Raw genomic sequence first — 21,906 nt, forward strand, 5'->3', positions numbered from 1 at the left:
AAAAAAAAAAAAAAAAAAAAAAAAGAATATATAGCCTGTCAACAACATGAGTATTTTAGTGAGAGTATCACACTAGAATATATAGCCTGTCAACAACATGAGGATTTTAGTGAGAGTACTAAATGACTAAATGTTGATATTTTTGGGGTGAACAAGGAAGTTAAGATTATATGACCTTTACCTAGCTTTATTGAAACCTTGTATGACCTTGACATTCATGTGTGTGTGAGAAAGTTCAGATGCTATGACCTTGACTGACCTGGATTGAGACAGCTCATTAGTCACCTTGATTTTGATGGAGCATGTGACCTTGGCCTCACCTAGCTGCCAAATGTAACCTTGACAACGGAGCCTTGTGCTATACGAAACGTTGAATTTGATAATATTATTTATGCACCAACTCTGGATTGCTGATTTTAAGGACCTCTGTTTAGCTGCAGTTAAACACTTGATAATTCCTCTGTCGTTACATAGTTACCTCCCCTTTGTTTTAGATTTAGCTGTAGTGGGACTGGGCCTGATAACTGATCAGGTAGCTCTGTTAGTTACAGTGATCGTATAATGATCACAGGTCCAGGGTCCTTATCCTGGTCTGCTCTCATTTAATTTTACTCTCTGAACCCTTTTTTCAGATAAGTTTTATCTTTTTTTATTTTTTCACAAAAGTTCTGCAAGACATGCCGTTTCCGAGACTATTTATGCTTTTGTTATGTCATTAAAAGTTTCAATTCATAGAACTTGACAGTACAGTCGAACCTCGTTATCTCGAAGTCGACGGGGTCGTGGGAAAACTTCGAGTTATCCGAGTATTCGAGTTATGCGGGTTCATAGATTTGGTATGAAATTTGCTGTTGGGACGTAGCACTAGCAGTTGTTGGTTTTATTAATGGTTAATGCTTTTAATCAATCGATAAATGATATACGTAATCAATATAACAAATACAGCTATGTAATTTTACAATAAACACGCTTACAAAAATAGAGTAAGTTATTTCAGAAAAACGTACTTTCGTTTTTAAACGCGATCAAAATGGTTGGACCATTTTGTGAATTCGTTATTAAATATGGACGGGCCTAGTGATTAAATGTTGTTTTTGGCTAGTATAGATCTTGGCAAATCTTTCCAGGTCTGCATTTGTATTTGTAAGTCCGTCAAGTTTTACTTCTGAAGTGTTACATGTCAAACCGAACTATCCCGCTGTCTCTGATCTCGTAGTTTACAATGCGGAAATGAAAGTGCGCAAGTCTAAAACAAATCACTGTAATGGAGCGTACGCATAGTTGATTCTGTAAATGAAAACACACAAACAAATTATATCGTACATGTGACACATTGATTCATTAAAGCCAAATATGACACCTGACACCTCCTCAACTCGATGTAATCAACAGCAATTATCGTTTTGTTCTTAAATCTCTCGATCGACTTTCAAAGCCATACTGGCTCCTGTAAAAACATGAACCCGTAAAGCTGTCCTAGGTTGTGATTTTAACTGTGGAACTCTTTTATGCATGACCACGCTTTGTGACCAATTTTCCGGTTTGCACTGTCGTCTGTTTAGGTGTACAAATCATTAAACGGACTCGCAGTAAGTACAGATTACTGTTGATCAACATTGATGCAGTTTGTTTTTTATTATAAATAACATGGTTTTGACAGTCCGTAAACTTCACAGTCCTAAGCTTTATCGTAAATTCTTTTTTTTACTGATTTCATGCTAGTCTACTTACGAAAGATGTTAATAAACACGGAATGGCGAAATGTCGTACTTTTGCGTTTTATTTGTATCAAAGAATTAACAAGTGACAAAATGAAATTTGGATACTACGTTGGATTAACGCTATTGAAACCAATATTTTACTTCGAGGTATCCGAGTTTTTCGACTTTTCAGGGTTCGAATTATCAGAGGTTTTTTTACTAAGATAAAGAACAGATTTGGCCGGGACCGGAGAAATACTTCGAGATAAACGGGGTCTTCGAGTTAAAAGAGTTCGAGATAACGAGGTTCGACTGTATTTGGAGGTAGTACATGGATTTTGTTTAAGTAAATTTCATGTTAGGTAGGCAATTAAATTCATAAATTTATACCAGTAATGTGTGTGACTGTAAACCTGAGTCCTCACAGAAACATTGAGATTAACCTAAGTGACCACTGCTGGATGTTGGCCTATTGTAAGTGGCTAGGTTTATACCAGTAATGTGTGTAACTGTAAACCTGAGTCCTCACAGAAACATTGAGATTAACCTACAGTAAGTGACCACTGCTGGATGTTGGCCTATTGTAAGTGGATATGTTTATATCAGTAATGTGTGTGACTGTAAACCTGAGTCCTCACAGAAACATTGAGATTAACCTAAGTGACCACTGCTGGCTGTTTGCCTATTGTAAGTGGCTAGGTTTATACCAGTTATTCCTACACAGTGATAAAGTAATGAAGTCGTATACCATATAGCAGGGTACTTCCGCAGGGAAGATATTTTCGCAATTTTGCATATCAATAACTAGATCACAAAAAAATGATCTGCAGAATGATATGACAAGGATTAAAATAAGCAGTGATAATGGACTTCATATCTGTAATAGCGTCATGAAATAGCAAGTTTGTGCTTGTAACTATTCATATGTATAAAGAGTTATAAGATATTGGAAAATAGATTATATATCTAATAATTTTGTTGACATTTAAATAAATTACATTGTTGTTCATTTGAATTTTGACACTTTATACACTGTGTATCCTCGAAAATGTAGTTCCCTTGCATGTCTAGATCACAGAATTATAACTTTATAAATTTAATTTTGGGTCAAAATTGCAAAAATTTAAGCCTGTGTAAATAACCTATTTGATTGTATTGTGTATTCTAGCTCCATAACAATACACATAGTTTACATGCAATGACTGGCAAGGAGACAGCTTAGGTCACTTTTAATGTATCAAATTGGCGTCTACTAATTAAATGTAATTGATACGACAGCAAAGACAGACAAATGGTTTTATATCATTTTTAGAATTAAAAGTAAACTTCCTTGGATAAGTTGATGCACTAGGTTATGACATTGTGAATAGATAATAAATCACATGCTAAAAAATGATAGCATTCACTCATTCACCCCTGAAATTTCATAATGAACTGTTCCAACCTTTGAATTGGAAGATTTCAAATGTGTCCTCAGGGTTGAAAGGGTTAATAAAAGTGTTGAGTACCTGGGTTGGGAGGAGACTCCATGCCATTCGTGAGCGGATGGCTTTGTCGACTAGATCCCCGTCTGAGATGCTTTGAGCTGTACGAGCCAGGAGAGACAGATGCTTTGATGCGTTACCCCTACAACACAAGTATCTTACTGTTTTGTTCACAGTTAAAAATCACATTTAGGTTTTTGACCTTCTAAATTGATAAAAAAAACACAATATAAACTCTCTCCTTTTTTTTATAAGTACATTGCTTGGTGTCATTTGCTGAAAACCATCAAAGGTATATATAACAATTTTAAATGTATAACCCCCCCTACCAAATATTTTCTTAAATGTTTCATCCCCTGCCAAAACAACCCCAAAAACTTGAGAATATCTTCAATAAGATTTGTCAGTTTGGAAATATGTGATATCAAAGGTTTGCTTTCTACACAAACAATGTTTGTATTAAACGTGTCGCAACATTTCAAGACTAGTCATAGCTAGACAAAGTGACCAGCTAAGTCAGTCTTGAAACGTTGCGACACGTTTAATACAAACATGGTTTGTGTTGAAAGTTAAACTTTGATAATCTTGAGAAAAGTTGAAAATAATTAATCAAAGGATTAAACTATAAAGGAATGATGAACAATAACTAAGAGAATTAACAGCCATGTTGATGATGTACCTTGCAGCGTAGGGGAAAACATTAATATAGTTCTCCTGCACAAACAATGGACCAAAGCTGTAATCGTGGAAAAACAGGTCCGACTTGTCAATCAAACTCATGTTCGCTGTTTCATCTCCACCCACAAACACCTTCCGACACACATCAAAAGGTCCCTGTAAATACCCAACATTAGAGAAAGTCACAAGGCAGTCACATCATGGCTAATATAGGTGAGGATATTTGGTAGGGAAAAGTCATGTATCTATATGATGAGTGAGTTATATTTGTAGACTTTGAGTGGCCTTACATTATGAGTGAGTTATATTTGTAGACATTATGACTGTGGCCTAGCTAAGTAGCTGTATGGGATTGAGAATGTGGCCTTACATTATGAGCGAGTTATATTTGTAGACTTTGAGACTGAGTCCTAACTTAGTAGCTGTATGGGTTTGAGAATGTGGCCTTACGTTATGAGTGAGTTATATTTGTAGACTTTGAGACTGAGTCCTAACTTAGTAGCTTAATGGGTTTGAGAATGTGGCCTTACATTATGAGCGAGTTATATTTGTAGACTTTGAGACTGAGTCCTAACTTAGTAGCTGTATGGGTTTGAGAATGTGGCCTTACATTATAAGTAAGTTATATTTGTAGACATTATGACTGTGGCCTAGCTTAGTAGCTGTCTGGGTTTGAGAATGTGGCCTTACATTATAAGTAAGTTATATTTGTAGACATTATGACTGTGGTCTAGCTAAGTAGCTGTATGGAATTGAGAATGTGGCCTTACATTATGAGTAAGTTATCTTTGTAGACATTATGACTGTGGCCTAACTTAGTAGTTGTATGGGTTTGAGAATGTGGTCTTACGTTATGAGTAAGTTATATTTGTAGACATTATGACTGTGGTCTAACTTAGTAGCTGTATGGGTCTGAGAATGTGGCCTTACATTATGAGTAAGTTATCTTTGTAGACATTATGACTGTGGCCTAACTTAGTATCTGTATGGGTTTGAGAATGTGGCCTTACATTATAAGTAAGTTATATTTGTAGACATTATGACGGTGGCCTAACTTAGTAGCTGTATGGGTTTGAGAATGGGGCCTTACGTTATGAGTGAGTTATATTTGTAGACTTTGAGACCGAGTCCTAACTTAGTAGCTGTATGGGTTCGAGAATGTGGCCTTACGTTATGAGTAAGTTATATTTGTAGACCTTATGACTGTGGCCTAGCTTAGTAGCTGTCTGGGTTTGAGAATGTGGCCTTACATTATGAGCGAGTTATATTTGTAGACATTATGACTGTGGTCTAACTTAGTAGCTGTATGGGTCTGAGAATGTGGCCTTACATTATGAGTAAGTCATATTTGTAGACATTATGACTGTGGCCTGACTTAGTAGCTGTATGGGTTTGAGAATGGGGCCTTACATTATGAGTGAGTTATATTTGTAGTCTCTGAGTGGCCTTACATTAAGAGTGAGGTATATTTGTAGAGATTATGACTGTGGTCTAGCTAAGTAGCTGTATGGAATTGAGAATGTGGCCTTACATTATGAGTAAGTCATATTTGTAGACATTATGACTGTGGTCTAACTTAGTAGCTGTATGGGTCTGAGAATGTGGCCTTACATTATGAGTAAGTTATATTTGTAAACATTATGACTGTGGCCTAGCTTAGGAGTTGTATGGGTTTGAGAATGTGGCCTTACGTTATGAGTAAGTTATATTTGTAGACATTATGACTGTGGTCTAACTTAGTAGCTGTATGGGTCTGAGAATGTGGCCTTACATTATGAGTAAGTTATCTTTGTAGACATTATGACTGTGGCCTAGCTAAGTAGCTGTATGGGATTGAGAATGTGGCCTTACATTATGAGTAAGTCATATTTGTAGACATTATGACTGTGGTCTAACTTAGTAGCTGTATGGGTCTGAGAATGTGGCCTTACATTATGAGTAAGTTATATTTGTAAACATTATGACTGTGGCCTAGCTTAGTAGCTGTCTGGGTTTGAGAATGAGGCCTTACGTTATGAGGGAGTTATATTTGGTGAGTTATATTTGTAGACTTTGAGTGGCCTAACATTATGAGCGAGTTATATTTGTAGACATTATGAGTGTGGCCTAGCTTAGTAGTTGTGTGGGGGTGAGAATGTGGCCTTATATTATGAATGAGTTATATTTGTAGACATTATGACTGTGGTCTAACTTAGTAGCTGTATGGGTCTGAGAATGTGGCCTTACATTATGAGCGAGTTATGTTTGTAGACTTTGAGACTGAGTCCTAACTTAGTAGCTTAATGGGTTTTAGAATGTGGCCTTACATTATGAGCGAGTTATGTTTGTAGACTTTGAGACTGAGTCCTAACTTAGTAGCTTAATGGGTTTGAGAATGTGGCCTTACATTATGAGTAAGTTATATTTGTAAACATTATGACTGTGGCCTAGCTTAGTAGCTGTCTGGGTTTGAGAATGTGGCCTTACATTATGAGTAAGTCATATTTGTAGACATTATGACTGTGGCCTAACTTAGTAGCTGTCTGGGTTTGAGAATGTGGCCTTACATTATGAGTAAGTCATATTTGTAGACATTATGACTGTGGTCTAACTTAGTAGCTGTATGGGTCTGAGAATGTGGCCTTACATTATGAGTAAGTTATCTTTGTAGACATTATGACTGTGGCCTAACTTAGTAGTTGTATGGGTTTGAGAATGTGGCCTTACGTTATGAGTGAGTTATATTTGTAGACATAATGACTGTGGCCTAACTTAGTAGCTGTCTGGGTTTGAGAATGTGGCCTTACATTATGAGTAAGTTATATTTGTAGACATTATGAGTGTGGCCTAGCTTAGTAGTTGTATGGGTGTGAGAATGTGGCCTTATATTATGAATGTGGCCTAACTTACCAGTTTCATATCTTTTCGAGCACGCTTGGAGTCGTCCTTCGCCTGGTCATACGTGATTGACTTGTTGCCAGCCGTCCACATGGAAATGTTATGGATGACCTGGCGTACGTCGTGATTGGCTGCCAGGATGATCTCGTTTAGAGCGGGGGGTGGGATTTTTAATCCCTCCTTAAAAGCTATGGACATCATGGCTGCCTGTAAAAGAGATGGTTCTACTATTAATGTATGTACTATTATAACATTAGTAATTGCGTCTCATTTTCATTATATTATCCATGACCCGTTCAGACTCTTCTTATCTTACCATGACATTTATGTATCAAAGTATCACAACTGATGGCCTTCATTTTAATTTTTATGTATCATATTTAATTGTGAAACACACTTAATTTTCAAGGCTTGTTATGACTGTTCTTTTGTAGATAAAACTTAATATTTATATACAACGAAACACGCAAGAACAGTTTAACCTGTTTATTACACTACAGTTATAATACATACAAGCTACAAGTTTGGTGTATCAGGGGCTACTCACTCTATACCAAAACAACTAAACTTACTAATAGAATATTTTAAAATTTAAAGAATCTGGACTCTGAGGTGTCCCAGAGTAGCTAGTTACATGATCGAGCAATACTCCAAAGATACAGAGAAGCAACTAGACCCTGGACGATTCCAGAGAAGCTACTAGACTCTGCGAGCGACCCTGGAGAAGCTCCATGAGAAATATAATATTCAACGACTAGCTAGACCCTCAACGGTATGAGAGAAGCTGAATATGTTAGCTAGACCCTCAACGATATGAGAGAGGCTGAAACATACTGTCGTAAAATACTATAATATTATTATGAGATTGGGGGTAAAATTCCCTAAGATTTAAATGCCTGTCCGATTCCAAAATAAAACTAAGAGCGAGTAGCCCAGACAATAAAAACAATCAAGAGACCAACCGGGCTGACATTTATATGACAGCTTAAGGGTATAGCAAAACCAAAGCACACAAAATAATGTTATACCATAAATACATGGTACTACAATCATATATAAGTACAGATTATATATATATAGCATGAATGAACAGTACAATTAGAGGAGCTGAAGGGGATGGCGGGTGGGAATGCACAACAATCTCCTTCAATGACTCAGAAAACTATGCTGTGGGGGCTCAAAAATCCATAACAGGGCATTCTCTCAGGCAGACGCTGATTGGTCAATCAGCAGCATCCCTCTAAACTCGTTAACATATACATATACATGCTAATTGGCAGCTACATATATACACATACACAACCTACGTTACATAAAAACAGAAAACATAGGCGGCAAGGAAAACTTGTTTTATATAAACTATAGTTTAATATTAAAATATCAAATTATCATTTAAACTCTTTTCAAACTACTAGACTTTATACACTAAATATTTAACTATTTTCATACTATTAGACTTTATAAACTAATTATTTAACTATTTTTATACTACTAGACTTGATACTTTTTTTAATACTAAAATTTCATTCCAAATCTTAACTGACATAAATTCTTTAGAGACCCTGTTGAACTGATATTGATCCTTCAGAGGTTTGGTTGAACTAACCTCAACCCTTCAGACTGACAAATATGTTGGATGGAGCTAGACCAGCAGACAGACAACCAAATTTTTGTTTTGGCGGAATGTTACCCTCAGATTTGTATACTTACCTTAATCTGCTCAACACGCGGCCGCTGGAATCGAAGGTCGAAACAGTAGTTGGACAGCGTTCTCATCTTCTGATGGTTTCTGTCGTTACACATACAGATAACAGGGATCTTTGTGCCCTTGATTAGGCTCACCAGTTCCTACAACACAACATTTAATGCAGTAGTTAACTAACACCTGACATAAGGGGAAATGTCCCTGAACAGACAATAGGCGATAAAAGTCACAGAAAATTAAATAGACTGTTATTTGTTTTCCAAAAATCAGAAAAATCAATAAAGACAAAATGGAGTATCAACCCCTCTCTGAAAGTCACTTTACTGGAAAAATTTTGCCCTTCAACAGTAAAAAGTGTATTCACCTTGATTTAATTTCACCCTTTAAATGTAATTACTATATTCACCCTCATTAAGGAGAGTGAAAAAGGCGAAAGTTACAATGCCTTGGAAATTTCTCTGCACACAGTCCTTCCTATCAGACCAGCATTTAACCTGTAAGACCCTAATGCCCTAGAAAAAGACCTATTTATGGACAAAACAGATTTACCTGTAGACCCCCATGATCTTACTAGACAGTTTTACCTGTAGACCCCAACGATCCTACTAGACAGTTTTACCAGTAGACCCCCACGTTCCTACTTGACAGATTTACCTGTAGACCCCAACGATCCTACTAGACAGTTTTACCTGTAGACCCCCACGTTCCTACTAGACAGATTTACCTGTAGAACCCCGCGTTCCTACTAGACAGATTTACCTGTAGACCCCCGCGTTCCTACTAGACAGATTTACCTGTAGACCCCCGCGTTCCTACTAGACAGATTTACCTGTAGGCCCCCACGTTCCTACTTGACAGATTTACCTGTAGACCCCCACGTTCCTACTTGACAGATTTACCTGTAGACCCCCACGTTCCTACTTGACAGATTTACCTGTAGACCCCAACGATCCTACTAGACAGTTTTACCTGTAGACCCCCACGTTCCTACTAGACAGATTTACCTGTAGACCCCAACGTTCCTATTAAACAGATTTACCTGTAGACCCCCACCATCCTACTAGACAGATTTACCTGTAGATCCCCATCATCCTACTAGACAGATTTACCTGTATACCCCCCCCCNCCCCCCTCCTTCTATACAGATTTATCTGTAGATCCCCACAATCCTACTAGACAGATTTACCTGTTAACCCAAATGATCCTATAAGACAGATTTACTTGTAGACCCCCAGGATTCTACTATACAGATTTACCTGTAGACCCCCAGGATCCTACTAGACAGATTTACCTGAAGACCCCAGGATCCTACTAGACAGATTTACCTGTAGACCCCCATGGTCCTATAAGACAGATTTACCTGTAGGCCCCCACCATCCTACTAGACAGATTTACCTGTAGACCCCCACGGTCCTACCAGACAGTTTTACCTGTAGACCCCCACGGTCCTACCAGACAGATTTACCTGTAGGCCCCCACTATCCTACCAGACAGATTTACCTGTAGACCCCCACGATCCTCATTACCAGCCATACCGTCAACCTCGTCCATCAACAAGCAGTGCTTGTGTCCTCGTGACTTTGAGCGATCAGGCCCTGAAATCAAACCAGGCTCTTATTTAATAGCTACTATTAAAGATATTGGTATAAACAATTACTAGAATTTTGTGAAAAACACATCCCCCCTTATTGGCTTATATGTTAATTTGGAAACATAGAAAAGCCACATCAAGATTATGTTGTGTAAATTAAAAACCATATAACTTTTAAATTATTCTTGTTCATGTTAAATTGTAGAATGCGGCACTCCTACTTCCCAAAATCATAAATATAGCAAGTTTGGTCAAAGTAAGTGAAATGACATGGAAGTAATGCCGTGGATAAAGTTAAGTATTGAAAATAAACAAAGGGCCATAACTCTGTATAGTAAAAACCAGATTTCAGTGCGAGAGATTTCGCCCTCCCAAGATACATAAATACGGTAAGTTTGGTCAACGTAGGTGAAATAACATGGAACTGATGCTCCTGACAATCTTCTGTATTAAAAATAAACAAAGGGCCATAACTTTGTATAAAGTTGGGCACGAAACCCAATTCCATGAACTGCACACCTTATGTGGGCGATGCAGGCATACCTCAAGTTTCATCAAGATATCTTTAATGGTTTAAAATTTATGTCTCGGTCAAGTTGCGATTAGAAGAACGAGAAGAACCAATAGAAGAACCAGTACTAATACAATTTGAAGGGGAGACATAATCATTGCACATGACAGTTTTCTCCAATAGGAAAGGGTTCAGGTCTTTTCATCAAAATTATCGGGGACCGATCATGGTGGTACATCAAATCTAAATTATGTCAGAAATTCAGAATGGTTTCTAAAGACGGTTGTCACCTTCCAGAAGTAGCAACCTTTAGAACCAAAGCCATGTTCCCACAAAAATGGCATTTCTACCATTTTGAAAAAAATGACTTGTTTAAAATATACCCTTAAGTAAAAGAGCACCCAGAAAGACGAAATACAATTTTGTTGATGTTTTGAAATCGAAATACACCCCGAATNTGACATTATCCATATTTTCTAAACTGTTAATAGATTCTATAAGAGTATTTACTTACCCATATAATCCTACAAAGCTGCTATACCGAAATACTTACCCATATAATCCTACAAAGCTGCTTTACCGAAACACTTACCCATATAATCCTACAAAGCTGCTATACTGAAACATCTACCCATATAATCCTACAAAGCTGCTATACCGAAACACTTACCCATATAATCCTACAGAGCTGCTATACCTAAACACCTACCTATATAATCCTACAGAGCTGCTATACCGAAACACCTATCCATATAACCCTACAAAGCTGCTATACCGAAACACCTACCCATATAATCCTACAAAGTTGCTATACCGAAACACCTACCCATATAATCCACAAGTGTCTCATTGCCCAAAGCCTGGGCGACCTCATGCTGCAGACTTTTCTTTGAACGTGTGTCAGACGCATTCAGCTCAACGAAAGAGAAGCCAGCTTCCTGTAATCATCAAAACCACACACATGTAACATAGACCAATATATTATCGCACCCAACATATGATCAATCACATGTACAATAGAGCCCAATATCACATGTTTTGGAAAAAAGTCTATTTTTACAACATGCTTTATTGGTCATTTGTCTGATGAAGGTGACAGACAACATATTGTACTACCTTTCACACATATCAATCAATTCACTTTTTGTGCTATAGGAAACTGTACAATCTATAAATCTATAAATGCTAACCTGAAGAAAGTGTTTTTAACAATACTGATCAAAGCAGGCCAAAGAAACAGTCATAAGTACCGTCTTATATGCTACTTAATTCAGTCTCAATAAGCCAAATCACATTGGATTGACTTTTAACCCTTTCACCACTGTAGACCATAATGGACTCATATAGATCAATGCATGGTAGAGTCTACTAAAGATACATAGGGGTGAAAGGGTTAATAAAAAAAAGTGTGGCTGTGCTCTTCTTCCCTGTCTCATGAACATACATTCTCTGGTGATGGGGATAACACATGTACCTATCCCCGTAACAAAAGTCTACATACCTTACACACGAGTGTGGCTGTGGTAGTCTTCCCTATCCCCGGAGGTCCAGACAGTAGTGCTGCCTTTGTCCCAGCACCATCATCCTTTCCAAAAAACTTTCCTGTAAACAGAGGAGATCCCCAACCATTTAGCTCAGGACACGGCTGTATGCTACCTTGTTGTGTTTAGAATTCAAAATAGTTCCAACAATTATTTATTTATTTATTAACTTACTGTTATTAATTCTGAAAAAAACATCTCTTTCAGAATCTGGGCATAATCATTAGGTATACAGCAATCTTTTAGATCAACTAGCCTTATTTGGACTGGCAATCCTTAATACCTTTTTACCTTATTTAGACCAGCAATCCTTAATATCTTTTTACAATATTTGGACCAGCAATCCTTAATAAACTTTCACCATGTTTGGCCCAGCAATTCTTAAAATCGTTTTACCTTATTCAGATCTGCAATCCTTATCATCTTTTTTAAAATGTTTGGCCCAGCAATCCTTAATAACCTTTCACCGTGTTTGGACCACCAATCCTTAAAACCTTTTTACCTTATTTAGACCAGCAATCCTTAATATCTTGAAACCTTATTGGGACCAGCTAACCTCAATATCTTTAAACCTTATTTGGCCCAGCAATCCTTAATAACCTTTTACCATGATTGGACCTGCAATCCTTAATTTTTTTTTTACCTTATTTAGACCAACAATCCTTATTATCTTCAAACCTTATTGGGACCAGCAATCCTCAATATCTTTTTACCATGTTTGGACAAGCAATCCTTAAAATCTTTTTACCATGTTTGGACCAGTAATCCTTAAAATCTTTTTACCATGGTTGGACCATTAATCTTTAAAATCTGCTTACCTTATTTAGACCAGCAATCCTTATTATCTTTAAACCTTATTTGGACCAGCAATAATTCATATCTGTTTTCCTTAATATTAAGACAAGCAATCCTTACTATCTTTTTACCATGTTTGGACCAGTAATCCTTAATATCTTTTTACCATGTTTGGACCAGCAATCCTTAATATCTTTTTTTCTTATTTAGACCAGCAATCTTTTATATATTCTTTACCATGTTTGGACCAGCAATCCTTAATATCTTTCTACCATATCTAGACCAGCAATCCTTAACATCTTTCTATCATATCTATACCAGCAATCCTTAACATCTTTTTTACCTTATTTTGACCAAGTTTTGAAAGCTTGTAACAAGTACTGAATTAAATATTCTATTTACCTTGAGGTTTGACACCTGCAGCTTCATTCTTGTGCCAGTTGGTTAGCCAATGAAGGAGCTTCTTGGCATTACTCTTGTCTCCCTGCTGACCAATCAGTTGCTTTAGTCCGGTTGGCTTGTACTTATCCACCCACATCAACACCGGCTCGTCTGACACTTTTCCTTCCTTCTTGACTGGAGAGCTAGATGATGGCGTTGATGAGGAAGCCCTTCTTTCGAAATCTGCAAGTCTACTTACTGATTTTGTCTTTTGAACTGGTGTTTTCGATTTTTCCTTCGGATGAAAATAATTGTCAAAATGTTAAATGGCTGATATGCAATTCATAGCTCATACTGAGTTTACACGACAAATTCTATGCACCTTTCTAACATTTTCAAGCACTTTCTTACAACTTTCCATGTCATAGTTTGCAGAAAAAGGAGTCAAGATATCCTGCATTTAGTGTATGAATACTGTTATATACACTGTCATTACAGCAATTTTAAAGTAATTGATTAACTTCTTTGTGATAAATTTATATCAACACAAAACTTGGGAACTATCCTTCATCAATGAGCTTTGAAAGAGTCCTGATGTGTCAATTGCCTTTTGTGTGTAATCGTGTACTTGTACACTTTTAATATATATAAAAAATAAATAAAAAAAATCCAACACTTTTTTGAAGATCTGTTCAGTACTTTTCAAGTACTTTTCACGTACTGAACTCAATTCCAGAACTTTTTCTGACCATGCACCACGAGTAATAACAATTTAACAAATTTTAATAACTTCAGAGTTAAAAGAAAGAACTATTGGTACATGTATCTGAATCTTAGGCTAGTGGAACCGTATCCCGGACTGTCTCACTTACCTTACTAAAAGATTCCTCAGCTTGTATCACATATTTGGATTTCTTGCCAGGCTTTGTTCTGATGACTTCTATGAGGCCGTCCTCATCCAGAATGGTGGTACCAAATCCCCGCGCCTACACACAAGCCAAAAATAAATATTGTACTGAGTACAAAATCTCCGCGCCTACTCACAAGTGGAAAGCAAATACTGTAAAATTCTGTTTTTTTTAACCTGTTCCATCATGTAGCAGATTTGCAAAAATGTTTGTTTTGTAGGGACCAATATTCATAGATTTCAGGTCTAGAGGCCAAGAAAATTGTGAAAAGTAGAGTCCCATCACGGCAACCTTTACATTATTCAGTTGTAAGTTAAGTACAGTAAGTATCCTATTTTTAGTGTGTAGTTTTGATATATCTGTGCATACATTTCATATTTCACCCGTGTGTCGGTAACACTATGCGCACATATTTCTGTGAATTACTTCAGGTTGAACACAGAAGATAGCTACTGTGAATGGTAAGTTACATGGTTCAACAGAATGCCAGTCAATAGTAGGTGTACATTCACACTCTATTGTATAGATGCACTCAATGGTGTTACTAATTACTGTTTACAAGTTTACTAATCACAAGTATTTTCAAGGTCTGACATTTTGACCTATATTTTGGGACGGATTTGGGGTACGTAGATATTACTCATACCTGAACCGCAACTTCTTCCAGTCGTAATTATTTATAAGACTTTGTAGGTCAGATTTCATTTGAAACTGGTAAAATAGGCAATTATATCTTTCAAATAATGAATTGCTGCTGAAATCAGCAGTTAGTTATCTTTATTGTGACAAGCCCTCCCCAACATACCTTCTGGAGCTTACTCTCTCCACTTTCTCTCCCGGCGACCAGAAAGTTATCTTTATTGTGACAAGCCCTCCCCATCATACCTTCTGGAGCTTACTCTCTCCACTGTCCCTCCCGGTGACCAGAAAGTTATCTATATTGTCCCAAGCCCTCCCCAACATACCTTCTGGAGCTTACTCTCTCCACTGCCCCTCCCGGCGACCAGACAGTTATCTATATTGTCACAAGCCCTCCCCAACATACCTTCTGGAGCTTACTCTCTCCAATGTCCCTCCCGGCGACCAGAAAGTTATCTATATTGTGACAAGCCCTCCCCAACATACCTTCTGGAGCTTACTCTCTCCACTGTCCCTCCCGGTGACCAGAAAGTTATCTATATTGTGACAAGCCCTCCCCAACATACCTTCTGGAGCTTACTCTCTCCACTTTCTCTCCCGACGACCAGACAGTTATCTATATTGTCACAAGCCCTCCCCAACATACCTTCTGGAGCTTACTCTCAGCACTGTCCCTCCCGGCGACCAGACAGTTATCTATATTGTGACAAGCCCTCCCCAACATACCTTCTGGAGCTTACTCTCTCCACTGTCCCTCCCGGCGACCAGACAGTTATCTATATTGTGACAAGCCCTCCCCAACATACCTTCTGGAGCTTTCTCTCTCCACTGTCCCTCCCGGCGACCAGAAAGTTATCTATATTGTGACAAGCCCTCCCCAACATACCTTCTGGAGCTTACTCTCTCCACTGTCCCTCCCGGCGACCAGAAAGTTATCTATATTGTGACAAGCCCTCCCCAACATACCTTCTGGAGCTTTCTCTCTCCACTGTCCCGTCCGGCGACCAGAAAGTTATCTATATTGTGACAAGCCCTCCCCAACATACCTTCTGGTGCTTACTCTCTCCACTGTCCCTTCCGGCGACCAGAAAGTTTTCTATATTGTGACAAGCACTCCCCATCATACCTTCTGGAGCTTTCTCTCTCCACTGTCCCTCCAGGCGACCAGACAGTTATCTTTATTGTGACAAGCCCTCCCCAACATACCTTCTGGAGTTTACTCTCTCCACTGTCCCGGCCGGCGACCAGAAAGTTATCTAAATTGTGACAAGCCCTCCCCAAAATACCTTCTGGAGCTTACTCTCTCCACTGTCCCTCCCGGCGACCAGGTAGTTTGTTTTCTTACTGACGGAGCCGGTCACCTTGCCACCGTACCTCTCCACCTCACGCTTGACATCGTCACGGTCAAATGATTCTAAAACGCCCGTCACAACAAATGTCAGACCTTCCAAGCAGTTTTCTCCACCCTACAAACATAAATACAAAATGAATTGTTACTGATAAATATTAACACGTCCTGTCTTACAAAGGTCAAAGTTCACATGGAAATAGGCACTAAGCAACTTTTTTGTTCACCCTACGAAACGCTTACAAAAACTAAAATACAAAGACTAAAAATTGCTGAGAAATGAGCAATTTCCTGCAAGAATTGTATGAGTAAGACACAGATAAACAATTCTCAAAATTTAGAACTAAAGCAAGGTCAAAGGTGAAGGTTACATAGAAGAGCATTAGCATTTGAAATTATGTGATCCCATCTACAGTAGAAACTTAACCAAGGTCAAAGAGGTCATGATCAGATAAATTTATGTGATCCTATACTTACCCCATAACTGACCTTGACATAAAAACTTAACCAAGGTCACAGAGGTCATGATCACATGAATGTTGTTACCCATGCTGTTTTCATCAACACACCTAAGTATTGGTACGTGGAGTTGTACAGCTCTAGCTACACTCCTTAATCCACACCTAAACCACATCACAATTTGTTGTTCAAAGTATCTGGTATTGTATTCACACTCTTGGGACTCAACATTGGAATTCCTCCAACACCTAGCTGGCGTCCCCAAGATTTTTTTAATGTTCACTGACCATGTCTCTGCTCCGATACTCACCTCGGGTATTTCCAGAGCACTTAGTGACCTTGTCTGTACTCTGCGAGGTAACTATGAGCATTTCTTTAGTACCCAGTGACCTTGTCTATGTTATAAAACTCACCTCTGGAAATTCCTTAGTACCCAGTGACCTTGTCTATATTATATATCTCACCTATGGAAATTCCTTAGTACCCAGTGACCTTGTCTATATTATATATCTCACCTATGGAAATTCCTTAGTACCCAGTGACCTTGTCTATATTATATAACTCACCTCTGGAAATTCCTTAGCACCCAGTGACTGTGGCCCTTCTCTCGTCAGGTACGACCGGTAAGATGTCCTACTCGCCAACTCCGGTACATCTGGGGACTATAACCATAGTAACCATAGTTTAAACATCTAAAATGAGTCAAATGACCTGCTTTGAATATGAACTCAGTTGGAGAAAAAAATCAGATCTGTACACTACACACTGCTCTATAAGAAATGTAGAATAATGGAAAATAGAAGCTTTAGTAAAAGAATTTCTCTTCAGTTTTATTCATTTTGATAAACACTTAAACAATATTAACTATTATATTTCAGTTAAGGATCCCTGTCCCACTGTACTGCTGTTTTTTCTACAAACAGTAACCCCCCCCCCTAAACTTCACAGCACAGTTTGACCAGAACACTTCCGTTGACCAGGTAGCTCAATTGGTTAGACCGACAGTGTAACAATCGGAAAACCAGTGTTCAAAATCTGATCTAGCTCTGCTGATTATTTTTCCATTTGGATCACTGTTGTTGATATTATTTTTGTTCATTTCATCTTTATTATTTTAATATCATATTGATCTGTGATAAAAGAGAAATATGACTTTCACCAATCCTCAAAAATACAAATCAAAACTGATTGTGTAAAAAAATTAGGACTGATTTTCTGTATAAAATTGACAATCCAGTTACACATTTGACTAAACTCATTCACCCCTGAAGACACATTTGCACTTTTCCAATTCAAAGGTTCGAATAGTTCATATTAAAATTTCAGGGGTGAATGAGTTAAAAGAACTCACTGTTTCGGCACTGCAAGGCTTTGGGGGGCTGGTTTTTGTATAAAATTGACTATCTGGTTACACACGTGACTTTAAGAACTCACTGTTTCGGCACTGCCAGGCTTTGGGAGCTGGTTTTTGTATAAAATTGACTATCTGGTTACACATGTGACTTGAAGAACTCACTGTTTCGGCACTGCCAGACTTTGGGGGGGCTGGTTTTTGTATAAAATTGACCATCTGGTTACACACATGACTTTAAGAACTCACTGTTTCGGCACTGCCAGACTTTGGGGGCTGGTTTTTGTATAAAATTGACTATCCGGTTACAAACGTGATTTTAAGAACTCACTGTTTTGGTACTGGCAGACTTCGGGGGGCTGGTTTTCGATGGTTTCCCTGGAGACACTTTAGGGGCGTGAGCTTTCTCACTCTTGACTGGGGACGGTTTTTTAGGACTTACATCCTTCTGAGGGGATAGCACCTTCTTCGGGGACAGTTTAACAGGACTGGCTTTCTTCAAAATCTGTAATCATAAACAGTTTTAACAATACAATTACAAACTTTTAAAATTATGAACCTCCCCTCAACTTCCGCTTACAAAGTTAGTTTTTTGTTTTTTGTTTTTGTGTATTAGTTGTTGCCTTCTTTGATAGTTTGCCCCAATGGCCCTGTGGTTGACTTGAAAACAGCAACAGTGACCTTGGCATTGAACATCGGACCCCTATTACCAACTCATCCGAGGTATTGTCACACTTGACCTTTGTGTAAACTTTGTGAAAATCTGTTAAGAAATCAAGTCAGTAGTCATGACAATAAATCGCAATAAGACAGGATAAGACATGAAACTGGGGACCCACCCCCCCATATTATTTATTATACAAAAGTGAGAGCATAAAAAATGAAGACCCATGTATTATCTACAGTCCAATACTTTCCAGTTAGGTTGGGAAAGCGGACATCCGTAATCGGTTTTATCAACTCACCTGTTTGGGTTCTGGAGTTTCCGGGACAAGAGTCTTTGGTTCTTCCTTCACTTTTCTGGTCGATGTTTCCATGGAAAATTGCTTAGCTTTAGCTGCCAACTTGCTGGCTAGGTTTCCTATGACCAAATGTAACCATTGTAAAAATTAGTATAGAACCTATTTTGAAATTGATAAAGGAGGCCAATGGACACTAATGGTCAACTGAATCATGAGAGTTTTATTCCCATCCCCCCATTCCACATAATGAACCTATATACAAATTCTGATACCCATTTATGACACAGCAGCTGAGACATGCTCCGGAGTAATTATTTTAGTAATTGTGGTCAAGGATAAATCAACTTAAAGCCTGTGACCTAGTTTCAGGATGTGACACATCACCTTACCACGAGGTACCTATACACAATTGTGGTTCCAATTCATGAAATTGCAGCTGAGATATATTCTCTGGAATGGATTATTTTAGTATTACAGGTAAATGCCACACTACCTTCCCATGATGTATCTATATACAAAGCTTGATGTCCTGAAACAATGGATGAGATACCGGAAACCAGTCACCACGGATTAACTGACACAACCACACGTAAAACAAATTCTATATATACCCCAAACTTCAGTCACTGTGGGGGTAAAAATATTTAACAGTTATTTAGAGTTATACAAAATATTACAACTAAATACAAAATGTAACTTCTTAACTCATAATACAAGATACCCATTGTAACTCTGTAGAAAACGTATTATTATATTACATATAGTAATTAACAGCAACACAAAATATTCCAAACTTTGTACAAAAAAAAGTACTTCATTACAAAGTTGTATTACTGACAATGAATTGATTTGATAGCAGTTNAGAAGTTGTTTAAAGTAAAAAGTTGACGCCGGACAGACGGACGACGGACGCCGCACCATAACATAAGCTCACTTGCCCTTCGGGCAGGTGAGCTAATAATAACACAAGATCTGATATGATACACACCTGACGGACTAGGGGTACTGGCAGACTTCTGTGGGGAAGTCTCCGACAGCCGCGGCTGAAATATGTTAATTACTCACAGCATATAATATTAACGTAACGTCTACAATGATGAAGGTTTTGTATATTATATCATAACATCTTCATACTCTGTGCATTCAAGTGACATTTCTGTTTCTACATTTTCTTTTCAAGATTTTTTTAACTTAACATGACATTTTGCGACATTTCTACAAAACAAAGATGAAATTTTGTAGAGTTAAACTGATCAATAATTTATCACTCTTAACAATTCTTGTTAAATCTTATGAAAATGATCTGAACGTTGAGTATTTCAATGGGAAACCAAGCAAATATTATTAACACAAATCTTCTTAATAAGTTCAAAATAAGTTTAGATGATAAGGGATTAGAGTGCAGAATGCCAAGAATTTATGTACAGAATTGCTCTTTTCAATCTTTAGACTTTGTATAATATACATGCTTATAAAGTTTCATCAAAATAGAATGGTGTTTTAGCAAATTATCTTGTGGCATCTTAAGTGTGGACAGACAGACAACAGACACTCCCCATACCATAATACCTTCTGTCGAAAAGTTTGATGCACATGTTAAACAGCTGGATATCCGATGATCGAAATTCTGTAAACTAACCTTTTATTGATATACAACACATTTTAACATCTGTTGATTCAGACAGTCGACAGATACCGACAAGTTTATCTGCTCAAAAAGTCAGCCATATAGCTGGGAGTGTGGCAAGTGTGAAAGTGGCAGAATCCATCACTGCTATTAATGGACAGTGTGGTAAGACGATGTCACAAAGACGGGCCAATTTACATGAATTTCTTGGAATTTTTACAACTCAGATTACGCCTGATTTAGGAGAGGACATGATTTGAGATAATGAGTCTAACCTTTTTGCTCTTTTGAACATCGTCCAGTTGTGCTAGAGTCTTCTCAAAATCATCATCTTCGTGAATCTCTTCATCTTCATCCTGATAAATAGACGAAGAAACACTGGTCAATCCACTCTCATTCCAGACAAAGAAATGTCTCCTTTGCTTTGCAGACAGGACTTTGCTAGATGACTGAGCTATAATTATGTACAATCATAAAATAACCTGACAATCCAAATTAATCTGTTGTTTATAACAATAATTTGTCTGTTAGTTACAAAGAATATGCTTCTTGATTTCATATTTTAAGTTTTGATAATTGCGTTGTGTACATGTACAATTTATTTACTATACATTTTACAGCAGTATATTTGGCTGTAATTATGCTAGGCCTCAAGGGAGAATAATTTTGTAACTAATTGAGCTACCTTCTGTAAATAAAGCATTACTATCACTATCTTGTCCATCTAATATCACCTTACCATACCCCAAATCCTTTCACTGTATCCAAAATTACCGTTTGCATTTTCAGCCCAAAAAAGTACCTATGCAAATTACACTGGTGTTTACGGTATCTAACATGACACTTCCTTTTACTTACAAGTTTGCGTTTAGAGACCGCTGTTTTTCTGTCGGAGCGTTGGACAGAACTGCTCCCAAAGAAGTCGGACACATTGACCGGAGTTTTTGTCTCAGTCTTCTTGATTTCAGTTTTGGATTTGACTTTTTGTGGACTGGGTGTCTTTAGGAAGGAACCCATAGAGGACTTCTTGGTCGGTTCCTCATCTGAAATGAATTATATCGTTCACATTGGTAAAAAGAATACAAGCACAGTCAAAAAATTATAAAATCTACGAGTACATGTATAACAAAATTTCAGTTTGTGGTGACATCTCCGTATCACTCAAAAGAATATACACCAGTTATGTTTCTGTAGACTGGGTGTATATTTATATCTAGGGTCAGCCAATACATAGGCTTAGCCACATGTATGTGAGTATGTTTATGTCACACCTGAGTGAAAGAATGTATACCTTGTGTTGTGCATGCAGCTCGGTCTATATGAACGATGCATGCACAACCACTTTTCCT

General features: G+C 37.8%; 1 protein-coding gene across 1 annotated transcript in view; it reads right to left on the reverse strand.

Moving 5' to 3' along the window:
- LOC110466820 (replication factor C subunit 1-like) overlaps positions 1-21,906 on the reverse strand; it is a 36,429-nt gene that overhangs the window by 7,315 nt on the left and 7,208 nt on the right. Inside the window, exons 6-21 of the mRNA XM_021523589.1 lie at positions 21,416-21,600; positions 20,833-20,913; positions 19,919-19,973; positions 18,934-19,049; positions 18,300-18,473; positions 17,184-17,279; positions 16,097-16,276; positions 14,136-14,249; positions 13,285-13,558; positions 12,048-12,148; positions 11,373-11,484; positions 9,945-10,039; positions 8,450-8,587; positions 6,752-6,946; positions 3,864-4,018; positions 3,209-3,326 (exon numbers count right to left, since the gene is read on the reverse strand). Coding sequence (XP_021379264.1) covers positions 3,209-3,326; positions 3,864-4,018; positions 6,752-6,946; positions 8,450-8,587; positions 9,945-10,039; positions 11,373-11,484; positions 12,048-12,148; positions 13,285-13,558; positions 14,136-14,249; positions 16,097-16,276; positions 17,184-17,279; positions 18,300-18,473; positions 18,934-19,049; positions 19,919-19,973; positions 20,833-20,913; positions 21,416-21,600 — 2,189 coding nt within the window. The remainder of the gene's footprint in view (positions 1-3,208; positions 3,327-3,863; positions 4,019-6,751; positions 6,947-8,449; positions 8,588-9,944; positions 10,040-11,372; positions 11,485-12,047; positions 12,149-13,284; positions 13,559-14,135; positions 14,250-16,096; positions 16,277-17,183; positions 17,280-18,299; positions 18,474-18,933; positions 19,050-19,918; positions 19,974-20,832; positions 20,914-21,415; positions 21,601-21,906) is intronic.

The sequence above is a fragment of the Mizuhopecten yessoensis genome, unplaced genomic scaffold, assembly GCF_002113885.1.
Source record: "Mizuhopecten yessoensis strain PY_sf001 unplaced genomic scaffold, ASM211388v2 scaffold1707, whole genome shotgun sequence".
NCBI classification, from domain to species: Eukaryota; Metazoa; Mollusca; class Bivalvia; order Pectinida; family Pectinidae; genus Mizuhopecten; species Mizuhopecten yessoensis.